At 42.9% G+C, this 13,913-nt stretch overlaps 1 protein-coding gene across 2 annotated transcripts in view; it reads right to left on the bottom strand.

The window, feature by feature from the left end:
- The window catches only part of ADAM22 (ADAM metallopeptidase domain 22), a 135,084-nt gene that overhangs the window by 4,089 nt on the left and 117,082 nt on the right, over positions 1 to 13,913 (bottom strand). For both annotated transcript variants that reach the window (XM_044425179.1, XM_044425180.1), the window contains exon 27: positions 13,455 to 13,521. In XM_044425179.1, the coding sequence (XP_044281114.1) occupies positions 13,455 to 13,521 (67 nt within the window). The remainder of the gene's footprint in view (positions 1 to 13,454; positions 13,522 to 13,913) is intronic.

Genomic DNA, 13,913 nt, shown 5'->3' with positions numbered 1-13,913 from the left:
TAAGTGGATGATGGCTTCCTTAAGATGGGCTTACAGGGCAAGTATGTTTGACGTTTGCATGTTTTGGCAAACTCCAAACATAACTAACTTTTCATCAAAGATATGAGATTGCAAATTTTATACCTGAGATTTACTTCCAAGTGTGCATGTTTGGCACGACACGTTTATGTTGCAATCCCATGTATACTCACCTTGGAGTAAGCCTCATTGAACAGAGTGGGACTTACTTCAGAGTAAACATGCATAGGATTGAACTGGTCGTCAGTTCAATACAACCCATCTTGTCTGGATCACCTTCCTCAATTCTGTTCACAGACCCCACCACTGGGATGCAAGTCTGGCCCTGCAAGGCGAAAAAACTTACCCTGGGGTCCAGGATGAGGGGGCAGGAAGAAACACTGGGGAGGAACAGACCCAGCAGAGCAGTCCTCTTTCCGCTATCTTTCTAAACCAAGCAAGACACTGGCAACTGCTGTTGTGGGGTCTCCTGGACCCTGGCAGAAAAGCATGTAGGGAAAGGAGGAGGAGACCCCACTGGGCCCCTTGTGCTAGCCTCCAAGGGGTCCAGGAGAGGTGGTGGTGCAAGAGGAAATCCGTGCTTCAATGTTGCTTAAACAGTTACCCATTCTGGGCACAGAATGTGCAGCTGGAACACTTTAACTCTCTCCCTCTCATTCTGACATGCAAAACTTACAAAATGTTTTCAAAATGAAGTGACAGGAGTCAAACTGAAAGAAATTTGTTTCTGTCTTATTTACCAAGTGCCACGATATGTGCACAGCAGACCTATTATTATCCTATTTTATTTCATTTCATTTTTCGCATACAGCTAAATCTGGAGCAAAAAGGTCTTAAATCTCAATGTAGAACTTCCCAAGAGAAGGAAATTAAACCTAAGGGGCCCAACAGAGCTTCATAATCTAAACAGACACCCTACCAAGTGCTTTCCTGGTGCTCTGGAAGGTGGGGAGGTGATTCTACCCTTGTGAGTCATGTTTCCAGCACAAATCCCATCCTACCATTTGGCAGGAGGTTTGCCATCTAATAACTAACCCATTTTTCTAATGCCATTGAAGATGGACTTTTGTTTTTTTCCTCCTCTGCCTGCCATTTTTCCTGCAAGGAACTCAAGGTGGCTTACACAATATAAATGTGATATTGTCATGGTCATCATTGTCATCATCACCACCACCTTCGTTTTTATCATCACGACAACTCTATAAGGTAAATTAGGCTGAGAATCCGTGACTGGCTCAAAGTCACCCAGAGAACATCATGGCCAAGTGGGGACTTGAACCTGAATCTCCTGAGTCCCAGCCCAACACTCTAACTACCATGTCACAATAGGCTATTATATCATCCCTCTTTGCAATATTCTTTCATCCTAGTGCCAGCTTTCTGCTAATCATCCCTTGACCAGACCCTCCCCTATTACAAGATACATTGCAGCCAATTATTCAAAAACTCACTGGATGTTCTGACCTATTTCCATAAGAATAAATGAAAATGTTTCTTATTTCAAGTACAGAAAGTCACCTTCAGGAAGCATTTGAAAATCCAAACATGCTCATGGATGTTTTGCTGTTTATGAAATCAAGGTATTTTAAGAGAGAGGGGAAAAACAATGCCAAGCACCAAGACAAGTACACAAACAGATGAACCAGGGTCCCTTGCTTTCTTCCTTGGTGCAGTGATGATGCGATCTACTCTGTGCTGCACTTAATCAGATAACATGAAGACAAAGCAACAACCTAGGAGTTCAATTCTTTCTCACATGATGGGCACAGCTGTTAAGAAGGAAACAGTCTAATATTTTAAAATGAGATTCTTTTTATGAAGTGCTACCTTCTGGATTTGGAGAGCTCTTAGACAAGATACCTCCCCTGCACAAGATACACTTCACTGAGTCTATTTTCTCAATGCAGCTTGGTCAAGTTTGTTTGGGGTTTTTTTTAGTCCAGTTGTTGCAAGCTTGGGGGTGCTGACCTTGTGCTTGGATAGGCTCATACACATCTATTGGATTCTTGCCTCCCTTGGTTTGCATAAAGCTGCAGGAAGGGCATAACTCCCCGTTCCAGGGAGCTAATCAGTGCCGACTTGACAGAACTTCAGCTATGGAGCAGTGCATGAATGAGATGGTGGTGGTGAAGAGGATGGATCTGAGGCTGGGCTACTCCCTTCTTTCGTGCTTGACTGACAATGAACCCTTCCTAAGGAAGTGGAATGTGGGAGAGCTGGTTGGTTAATTCAGTTCACTTTAGCATCCATTGTAGTGAAAGAAGTGGCAATTTGAAAAGAGGCCTGTGGGAGAGGTTGACAGAAATAGATGGCTTTTAAAGGCACTCCAGTTTAAAGAGCTGCTGATCCCAGTGTTGTGCTGGTGTTCTGCAGCATGGGCAGCTGTAAAAACCCAAGCTTGTTTAAGTGTGGAAGAGTTGATTTCTTAGACAATACAGATTCAAGAGAGATGGCCAGATGCAGCTGTCTTAAATTTTTTGAGAACCAAAATCTTTCTACAGGTATGATACCACACTGAGGCATGGGATTTGTTTGGAAAAAATAAAATAGGATTAATAGTTTGGGAAAAATAGATTAATCCATTGCAGAGCTTCTTGTAAAGACTCCCTCAACTTTGATGAGAACAAAGTGGAAAAGAACATCTATCTGCATGTGCTTAATCACCGGCTCAAATGACTTCCTATATCAGAAGACTGGCACTAGTGGAGTGAACTCAAGTTCAAGTTGCTTTAAATTTAAATTTGGTCCTCAGAAATAGCCATCTCATTGCACAGTTTGTCTCTGAATTAATTTAATGGACTAGTCAGTGGCTGCCAAATTGGTACTTACCATCTCAGAGACACTTGTGTGCATGGAGATTTGTTCCTATGACATGTAAAGAGTTTATTCTGGTAAGCAATCATAACATTGCATCAGTTTGAAAAGCTTACCTATTGGTGCTCCACAGAGAGCTCTTCCTGTCTTCATTGGGAGTTCAGTTTTTAGGTATATACTGTGTTGCCCTGATTACAATTTGGCGAGGAGACAATTGAACATATTCTGCTTCTCAGCCTTCAGCAACCGGGTGTCCTCCAAAATTGATGTTAGTACATTTATACTCCCACCTTTTCTCTTCTTGCATAGGAGTACAAGGCAGCTTATATGGGCCTCCTGGTCTCCCTTCTGCTCTTATATGGGCCTCCTGCTCTTCACAACAACCCCCTGAGATAAGTGTTGGATTACAACTCCCAGCAGCCCAGTTCTGCTGGCTAGGAAATGTAGTCCAACACATATGGAGGAGACCAGGTTGGGGATGCCTGTTCTACATGATCCAGGTTTCTTCTCCAGTTATTTCTTTTTTTAAAAAAATGGAAACAATGGTCAAAGCCACAACAAAAACCAGAATAATGCATGGGCAAACAAATCTAAGGAGGGTATTTTAATGGTGACTACCATTCCTTTAGCATATGAAAAGAGCCAGACAAACGTTTCTGACTTGCATGCAGAATACACCATCACAAAATGCAAAATCACCTTGCCTTTGAAGCTATGGTGGCTTATCATGGTATCCCAGATAGTTCAGCATGGTTTGTTAAAATTTGACTTATAAGCTACCCTGACAAGTCACAGCCTGTTTCCGGCTTTGTTTGCCCTATTGGTGGCTTGCTGTGTTGTCCAAACCCAGTTGATACAACCCATTGGTGGACAACCCAACCTGCTAAAGCAGCCCCCCCCCCCCCGCAAAAAAAGCTGGTTTTGGGCAAGCACTGATGACCTTCTCTTCAGAATGGCTTTCAGGGGCTTTCTGTGCTCCTCTGGCCCAGTAAGTTAAGCTTATGCAAATCTGTGCCTTGTTTTGGTTCTATGGGCCTGAGCCCCAGATCTTTTCAATGCCTAGCATCACCGCTGAAGTACATCATAAAGAGCAATTATTTCTTCTCAGAATGACTGCCCTGTCCTCTAATCAAAGGTTCTCAAATCTGCTACCCCCAGGACCTGCTTGAGAACACTGAAAATAACTGAGGCCTACTAGTCACCAAATGGCGATAGACAGAGCTGCAGGTTCGCATAATCTGCAGGCAGTCGTTGAAATAATTCTGCTATGGATAGCCAAACCCTTGTTACAAAGTGCTAAATTGTTTGCCACAGCCTTTCCATTGCAGCAGAAATTCTTATTTCAGCTTTCCTCAAGTGAAGTCCAGACATTGGCTCGGAGGCAACATAACTCGCCCACTCCCATCTGTTGACCTATGTCTCAGTTTCCAACATAGTGTCCTCGGGCACCAGCATACCTGTGGATGCCTCCCTTGGTGCCCACCAAGCTCTCTACTTCTCCTGATTTTGTTTGCCTTTCTTAAGATTATTTGGAATATCCGTGCTGCAAAGCAAAGGGCTGCCCTTCAACTGGGTTCAAAAGAGTGGTTTTGTATTTTGGTGCTCTACTCTGCCTCGAACATGGATTCCTGGGCATGCCACCCCGATTTATCCTACCACTTTCCCTTCTCTGAATTGAGTGTCTTATGACTGGTCATACCCATGGCGCTCTCGAAATGCCAAATGTGTGCATCAAGCACAAATAGTTAGGAACTCCTGCTCCAGGTACGGAAAAAACTCTTTATTTTTTCATTGCTTTTCTCTTGCCTCTACATGCATCTCAAAGTCTCTTATCACTTTTCCCTTCTTTTTTCACACTTGCTTTACGCCAGTTTATTTCATTCCTCCCTCCAGTTACTTTTACACGCACTTCCTGCTAACAACTTCCTTCTGAAGTCTGGCTAGGACACACTGATGGGTCCCCGGCCAAGCTCTGAGTAACGCTGCTCCAACAGAGCCGCTGGGGCCATACTCTGGTGGTATACCTAGAATGCACCCATACTTTCCCTGTTTTTCCATTCTCTTTTCTTTTTAAGCTCAAATGAGTTCATTTCTGTTTTATCACCAGGATTAAAGTTCTCCTAATTACTGCAGTTTAACACCCTATTATCTTCTAAAAGCACTGGTTAGACTAACAGCAGATTCCTATGTCTATCCAGAAGCAAGTTCCATTGATTTACTTCTTCCAAGGCAAGTGGGTATATGATACCAGCCAAAAAGTGCAATCTGGTGCATGTTTACTCAGAAGTAAATCTCCCTGTGTTCAGTGGTGCAATGGGTTGCAGCCTAGACGTGTTCCAAAGCTACGAATGGGCTACCGAACTCTGGTTTCTAGCTGTTTAGTGTAGCGAGACTTAAATAGTGGTAGACATACATGATGCCCAGAAAATGCTATTTGGCATTAAATGAAGAGAAAGCTACTAAAAGCTAGAGATGGTGATGGGAAACACATGCACTATGAACATCATTTTTCAAATGGCTTCATTAAAATGTTCAAAAAAGAATTATAATTGCACAATGAAGCCAGAAAAAGACACCATAAGGTAGCAAATGAACGAGAGCCCCTCAGCACTTACAATAAACCACTTGTATGGGACAATACAAGAGAGGAGCCCCATCACATCTGGAATATGCTGGAACAGCTCTTAAAGATGATAGAGAATTAATTTACAAAATACCTAAAGTAGGGTCCTTCAGTGTTTTTATTCACATCTTCTACCCACTTAGCTACATTATAGTCTCTTTTGAACCATGGGTTTAAATACCTGCAAAAGCAATGGAAGGGACAGAGAAAGCAGAAGAAGAATAGAGAAATCTGAGAACACACAGCACACAGCTCAGTAAGGATGCTTCCGACCCTCAAATACCAGGGATCGCATTAAACAAATCAGCATGGAGGTAGGGCAAAGAAAATCTGAGCTCCAAGGGGCACAATGAATTTTATTTTAGGCTTACATTTTTAGTTTACTCTCATTAAATACACCCATGTGTGCAGGATCCTAGCCTTCAAACACTCATCCCATATTATCTCCAAAGCACAGCTCCGTTGGTATAGAATCAGATTTAGACCACGTCTTGGTGCAGAACTTATTTCAGACCAAGGGCCAAAATCCATTTCAGAGAAGCATTCCAGTGGTGGCAGAGCCAAAGCAAAGCGGGTGGGCCAAGATAACAGCATATTTTATCTTAAGACTCTTGCAACCCATAACCAAGCATTGGGAGGGGTATTTCAACCTGTTAGAATGGATAAAAATTGTATGAAAGCCAGAAAACGACCAAGTGATTGATGGGTGAGGAAAAGGGAGTGAATCTTTCTGGAGAACCTTTGAGGAACAGATACGGACCCTGTGCCTGAAGTTCTGCTATCCTGCCATAGGGCACCAGGTGAGTCCAGAGTACCTCTACTTGTATTCTCTGTATCTCCAAGGAAGCAGCACATTCTCTGTCCCCACACACAGGGAAATGTACAAAGCCTCTGAGCATCTTATGGCTGTGATACTCAAAGCAGCTTTGCTTTGCAACACAACCAAATGGCAAAGGGTGCTTCTACAGGCCCATTGAACTTTTGACTTTCTCCCTGCCAAGTAGCAAGAGGAAGGAACATGAAGAAAAAGGTTGATTTTGTGTGAGGAACTGCGAACTGATCCTGTGTGCTACACACACACAAGCTTGCTATGTGGTAGCACAGCTCTCCTATGCACGTTTCCTTGGAATAATCCCCACTAAGATCAATAGGAGTTTCTTTTGAGTAAATGTAGACAAGTCAGAGCAGCCTTTCTGGGCTCATGGGCCATAGAAGCGGCAGGTGCAAACCAGATAAAAGCATGTGCAAATTGTATGCAGCCTCTGGCAATAGGTGCATCCCATCACCTTGTTCCAAACTCTGGTTCCAGTGACCACTGCATGCAAGACTTCACTCTCAAGTTTAAAAGGTCCAGACTGGACTTTAATTTGGTCATAGTAGATCCTTTCCAACTTTTAGGGTATAGAATTTGGATAGCATGAGTTGGTTTAAGGCAGGGGTGGGCAACAGGCAACTCTCAGGCCCTGGGCCCCATGTGCCACCTTTGCCTTATTTTGAAGCCTCTGCCACATCAGTGGACTGTTGCCCAATGTCAATGCTCGGGCCAAAAGAAGGTGTGACTTTTTTGCTTTAAAAGAAAACACATGGAATAAGTATATCTTGTTTAAAACAAAATAATGCTCCCCAGGATATTGCCTCAAAACAAGGCATGCAAGCTTCACATGTCTTTCTCTTCATCATGGGAATTCAGTAATTCAATGGAGATGCTGTGAAGTGGGAGATGCTGATTCTGGTGGGCAGAAACTGGTTCTCTGAAGTTGCCCATGCCTGGTCAAGTGGATTAAGACTGCCACTATTACTATATTAATATTGCCTGTTCAAGCAAACTTTTAACCCTGAAAATATGCATTTACATATATCTGGGCCAGAGACACAGCCAGGGCCCCTGGCCACCTGACATTGCAGTATATGCAATGGACAATTTCCAGCTTTATTTTTAGAAGAGTCATTCGTGGGTCTTCATAAAGAACAAGGCAATGTGCTGCCAACTAATGTTAGCAGATTCTGAATGAGGCTTCCAAGGGCAAGTGCAGAATCTCTTCCTTTCCTCTCTGGCCCAAGCCTTCAAGGGACATGAGGCTTCTAACCTGCCACTTTACCAAGGCTTGTGCTTCCAGATTCTTTGTAGATTAAAATAAGCTCCTTTACACATGCTTTTTCCTGGGATTTTTCTTTCTCGGCCTTCCTTTCTGTTCCATGACACAACCACAAGGTGGCACTGTGGTATAGCATAATTTCAGAAAGATAGCGTTTTAGTTTGGGTTAGTGTGACAATCAGATAATCGCTTGCTTTCCTTGATCTAAAACAAAAGTACAGAAATGTTTGGAAAGTATGGAGGGGCCCAGGAGGAGGATGGCATCGTGTCAAGCACCCACAAACTACCATGAGTGAGGAATCACCAGCGCACCATAAATGCATTGTGTAGAGAAGCCTGAAGTCTCTGCCTATCAATGTGTCACAAATCAATCATCTCCTTGCCTTTCCACTATCCCACTAGGTGGCAATATGTGGGATGAAACTCATGCCCTTTTCCCCTTCTGTTCCATACATCAACATCACACTTGCTTGATTTAATAAATCTAATACTCAAATGTATTTTGCGTAATTCTGCCTAAACTAAATTAATCCCACCCCTCCCCTCTCCCAAATTGCGAAAGCATAGCACAGCTTTAATTCTCTATCAGCCATAATTGCTTCTAATTAAATCCACTTATTTAACAACAGGTAAAAGCTAGGAGTGCTTTATGTTTTCCATCTTAGTTCCTAATTAAAAAGTTAAAAGCATAGCCACAAGGCAAATTGCTAGCAAACCAACAGGCTCATAGCAGGAGGTTATGCGTTAATTCGTGTCTTGCAATTTTAGTGGGCTCATGCGAGAACAAATACCAAACCTTTGACCTACACTTTTTATTGGAAAGGCTTGTTTGGTAACCATGAAGCACTCCTGATCTAGATTTTATAATGAGAAAAGAGAAAGTTATAATGGTAACAAAGCATGCAAGTGTCATACATTAGAGATTTGAAGATTCTTAGGACCAAATACATACAGTTGAACTTCTACTCCTCCTGATCAACCTGCAGTTGTTGCTTAACACCATGCCAGGTTGCAGAATTAAATCAGGAAAAAGAGTGATCCTTGGGGTAACTGTGCATCAGTCATCATTGATATATTGGAACCCATCAGATCGAATGGTGAAACTTTGCTGGACAGAAAATACCCAGAAAAGCTCTTAAGCCTATGCCTAAAACTATACTGATGGTTGGATTTGGCTTGCAGTGCAACATGCAACAATGCAAAAGGACCAGGTTGATAAGAGTGGAAAAATTACACATCAGGCCAGCAAGAGAGAGGGCTTAGCTAGCGCTGCCATCAGCAGAAGACTCTCCAAGCAATCAAAGGCGATTTTGCCACAGTGAAACTTCTGGGGAGGAACTTTTAATGGGATAAACATGGCTGCCCAAAGTGGAAGGGCAGTTGGAACTGACCTGTGCTCCAGATTCCCTGTCTGGGGGTGGTGAGAGTCCCCTTGGCTTACGCCTTGGGGCGGGATTTGGTTGGTGTGGGAAAGCCCAGGCTCAGAGGCATGGGATGCCCTGCTGCAAAAACACAATATATAATAGGAAAAAAACTAAGCCAAAATTTATATCATTTATAACAATGAGGAAGATGCACACCTAGAGGCAAAGTTAGTACAAATTAATGAGGAAAGCTAGTACAACTATCCAGGAAATTAATTCATTATGACATGCTTTAACACATGCTGTTATGCATTCTTATTCTACAGAACTATCCATCTGCAGTTCCAGAAAAGACTTGTTGATATCTTATTTTCATCAAACTAAAGATGTAGTACATTTTACTGCATCAATTTAAAATTGGCAAAGAAAAATTAGTCCCCAAGAAATTGTCTTACACCTAAATAATGTTAGTCTGTCCCACTAACACATCAAAGAACTTGAACGCTTTATAGGAATGACATTTGAGAGCAACTAGGCAATGCATTTAAGTACTATCAATAATTATTTCACCGAATTCCCCAGGAGCATCTGGCAGGGGCAAGGGTTCACTGGCTAGATTTGGACTGTGTTGTAAATTAGGGTCAGCTGTGTCAGGAACGAACCTACCCTTCCCTGTCTCATGTTGCAGCTTTCTCCCTCTGACCAGGAAGAGGATGACATCATCATCATCTATTTCTTTAATTTCTATACCACCCAATAGTTGAAGCTCTCTGGGTGGTATATAAGATGGTGCAGACAAGTTTAGAATTCGGATTTTGCTGAATGGCAGCTTGCCATATTGTCCAAATCTGATAAACTGTAGGGATTTGTTTGCTACAAGTCAACCCCACATTGTGGTTAACTGAAATCACAAGCAACATCTTGCAAACTCCTCATTGCCTTGCTGGAGCAGGAAAGGTTGGAGGAAAGCAAGGTGCATTCCAAACTCAGCCAGTATACCAGAAAAACCAGGTGGCTTCACCAACTCGGTAACGGGGGAAGGATTATAACCATGCAGCGCACCGTTTTTGATATACTAGGTATCACAGGGTTGTAGATGATTTGTTATAGCCTTTCTGATTCACTGAGAGCAACTTCTCCTTTGGCTCATTTTGAAGTGGCATCAGTAACAGGCAGGTCATCCTGTTTGGCAGGCCAAGGCAACCGCATGCTCACAAAAAGCCTATGTGTCAATGTGTGGCTAGACATGTGTATATGCAGATGCTCGATTTAATGGCACTGCACAAAGAATGCAAATTGTTTTAGTAAAACCTACCTAGCAATGCATAATTGCCTAGTAGAGTGTATTATTGCATGTAGTATGAAACTTCCAGGCAAACTGGCGCATAGGAAAGCCCACAGGCTTTCCTGCACTTCTAGCATCTTTGGGAAAGATTGCTTGGGGCCAATATTATTCCAAACATCTTATTGAAAATGTGCATCTAATAGGACACAAAGCATATGGGAGATTAGGACATATCCAGATAACAGATGTTTGAGGTAAGAGATATGACTTTGCTGTATAGCTATTAAAATGCATTTTAGAAGGTGCTAAGAAAAGGGATTGGCTCCAGAATACATCACATGATCCTGAATGTGTCCTTGATAGGTCTCCTCAAATAACCTTTCCTTTATTTAAAAAACTGACAACATTAATGGGCAGAAAAGTATCATTTTTATCATTATAAATGAATATTGCATTCGTGTTCCTGTCTAATCTTCCTGCTGCTGTTGCTGTGGCAGCACAGCTTTAATAATTCACTTTAATGGCTACTAAACACATTTTATCTAGTCATTCAGGAAATACTTTTTGACAGAAGTAAACAGATTATGGACAGCTGATACCAAGAATGGTGCAGTACCCAAGGTGGGACTTCGGGGCAACAGGCAAGGATGACCGGATAGTCCGAAAGGGAAAATCCGAAGGATCAGCCAGAGAAATAGTTCTGAGGCTGGACTTGTGGCAGGCAGTGGTATTTGCCCTCCAGTCACCTCAGTTACTGGAAAAACTGCTGGAAACAATTGCTGCTGGAAACAATTAAGAAACTAATTTATCCCACTAGGACACAACCCTATACCTAGAATCATAGAATAGTAGAGTTGGAAGGGGCCATGAAGGCCATCGGGTCCAACCCCCTGCTGGACACCAAGTTGCACCATTCCACTCAGATGGCTGTCCAGTTCCTTTTTTAATGTCTCTAGCCCCCCACCTCTCTAGGCAGCTGGTTCCACTATTGTAGTGCTCTGACAGTGAGGAAGCTTTTCCTGATGTCCAGCCTGAATCTGGGTTGTCATAACTTGAACTGATTATTCTGTGTCCTGCACTCTGGCATCAGCAAGAAGAGATCTTGACCTTCCTCTTTGTGACAGCCTTTGAGGTACTTATAGAGGGATATCATGAAAGTGAGTCCCACTGAATACATGGGATCCATCAGAATTGCACTGATGGATCCATTAAAAAAAAAACCCTGGATAGTTCTGCACAAGCTGGAGTGAGCACATGTGCTGGTTCCTGCTTCTGAAAGCAGCACAACAACCTAGAGATAATTTGTTCTTGAATTAGCATGATGAACCAGCCAGGACACCTGGATGCCTGGGCAGAAACTACCCAGAGCTATAAAACCATGGTTAAACTATATATTGCAGCTTATCTCTTCCCCAATAACCCAGTGATTGTGGTTCACACACCATACTTCACAACAGAGGGGACAGAAAGGTCAGGAGGGAGGAAGCTCACTTGTTCCTGTTTTGATCACAAAACAGGCGTTGCGGTACCTGAAGGAAGCTATATTGTCATTATATGGCTTGGTCACCAGACAGCACTGGATTTCACTGCATGTGGGGTGAGGTCAGGGATTCAGTTCTTGTTTAAGAAAGATAGCCAAGTGCTTATAAGCCTGCCATGGCTGATGTAAAGCAAGTTCCTCAAAGCTTCACTTTTATACAGATTTTTCAGACAGCAAATCACGTGTGGCGAACTCATCTCTGTCGATAAGGGGAAAAAAGGCATTTGGGGGATTACAGAGCACACTAAATTCTCCCCGAAGAGTCTCCCCCTTATTTTTAGAGTGAAGAAGATTGTCTCTTTCCTGAAAAGGTGTGTGTTTATGAATTCTCAGACTGTGTAAGAAAACAGGGCAGGTACAAGATAGTGTTACATCTGAGTCACGTTGGACAGACACATCCTTTTGCAGTTTTTTAAACTCTGATAATAACTTTTTCAAAGGAATGGGGAGGTACAACATTAATCCTCTGGACATAAAAAAGAGGACTGCACAAATGTTGTTAGGTGTCTGATGTACACAAAACATTCCACAAAGCAGAGTATCCCATTCATTTGAATGGGCCCCTTTGGATGCCACTGTTTAAAACCCGGTTTGTTGTGAATGAGTGGGAGAAAGTAAGGCTGCTGTCTCCCACTGCCTGCTCGTTTCTGCTGGGGCCAAGCAACCCAGGGTTGCTTAATCCCTAGTTTGTTTAGCAGGATGCTCAAATCAGGAATTCTGAGTTATTAGGGAAGAGTTGGGACCCATGATTCCCCCAACACCCCAAATACCTGGTTCAGACATCAAGCTAAACAACAGAAGCATGGATTGTTCTGCTCTCCTGATTTGCAGTTGGAGCCTATCCAGAAGGATCCCATGGTCAATGTTATTGGAAAGCAGCTGAGAAGTGCAGAAGAACCAACAGCATCCCATCTTTCTCCTGGCAAAGGTCATTCCACAGGGCAACAAAGGCAGGGTCCATTCTGAAAGCAGGTCTGAAGCCCAGTGGAAGTGGGAAGCAGCTGCTCCCTCTTCATTCACATCCAGACCAGGCCACTATTAAGAAGTGCTCGTGCAAAGATTTTATTCCCAACAAAGCACATTAAGTATGCATGGAGCATGGTATGTGCCCCAGAGATATTGTGCGGCATAGTGGCTGTGTGCTCACTGGAGATTTTGGGTCAGGGCAAATGCAGTTCGGGCCAGAATACAACTCCCCTGGTTCAGGTTGTAACGGAGATAACAGAATGCGGCAGACACATCTGTTTTACAGTCCATCCTGCTAACTGAGCACAGATAAAGTTTAACAAATTAGCTGCATTTCTAGACACATCATGATGAGTGGAAAGGGGCAAAAATCTGGCTGAAGAATATTATGCACAGCAGATGCTCCTGTATAGTTTCCCAACAAGAATACTCTCCCCAAAACTGTAATTTGCTCCCAAAAGTGACAATGCAACAACAGTACAATTTCAGGGGAATGGTTACCATTGCTAAGTATTGTTGTAAAGAAGGTAAAACCTATGTGGATAAAGTAGGTGATTTAAGCAATACAGGGGGAACAAAATCAATCTGTTACCACACCGTTTACCATTCTTTACTTTCAGTCACAATAGAAGTAACTTCTGCAGAGTCCAGTTCAAATACTTAGTGAGAAGGAACTGAAACCCAATTACGGACAGTTTCCCTGATTTTTGTTTTTATTTTTATTTTCCAGCTAGAAGGTCAAACTTACTCAGTTGAATTAGATCGTGGCCTAAATCTTTTGCCTTTCACCTTTTTTCTGTTGCCACCTATATTACCTGAAAAAGATCAAAGGATAAGACAGTGAAAAACAATTTCTATAGAACGCAGGAAAGCGGCAGCTCAGAAGACATTCATATTGGGTTCAATCCAGAATGATCAGGCTTAGAAAAGACCCAGTGAAATCACGGTGACAGTCAGTCAGGCCTAGCTGCTGTTCCACTGAGTTCAATGGGTCTGCTGTACGTAAACTGGGATCCAGCTTGTTTACTCTTCTTCTGCCCTTCCTTTCACTCCCCAACCCTCCCAAGCCTCACCTGGAGATGCCAGGGACTGAGGCTGAGTATGTGCTCAGCATGTGTTTTACACCAGAACACCCCTTGCACGTGAAAGGTGCCAGATTCAGTCCATGACAGCTCCTGGTAGTGTCTGGAGATAATCCAGTCAAAAA

This window comes from Varanus komodoensis, unplaced genomic scaffold (genome assembly GCF_004798865.1).
Source record: "Varanus komodoensis strain SLA01 unplaced genomic scaffold, ASM479886v1 scaffold15, whole genome shotgun sequence".
Taxonomy (NCBI): domain Eukaryota; kingdom Metazoa; phylum Chordata; class Lepidosauria; order Squamata; family Varanidae; genus Varanus; species Varanus komodoensis.
This window is presented reverse-complemented; position numbering and strand designations above follow the sequence as displayed.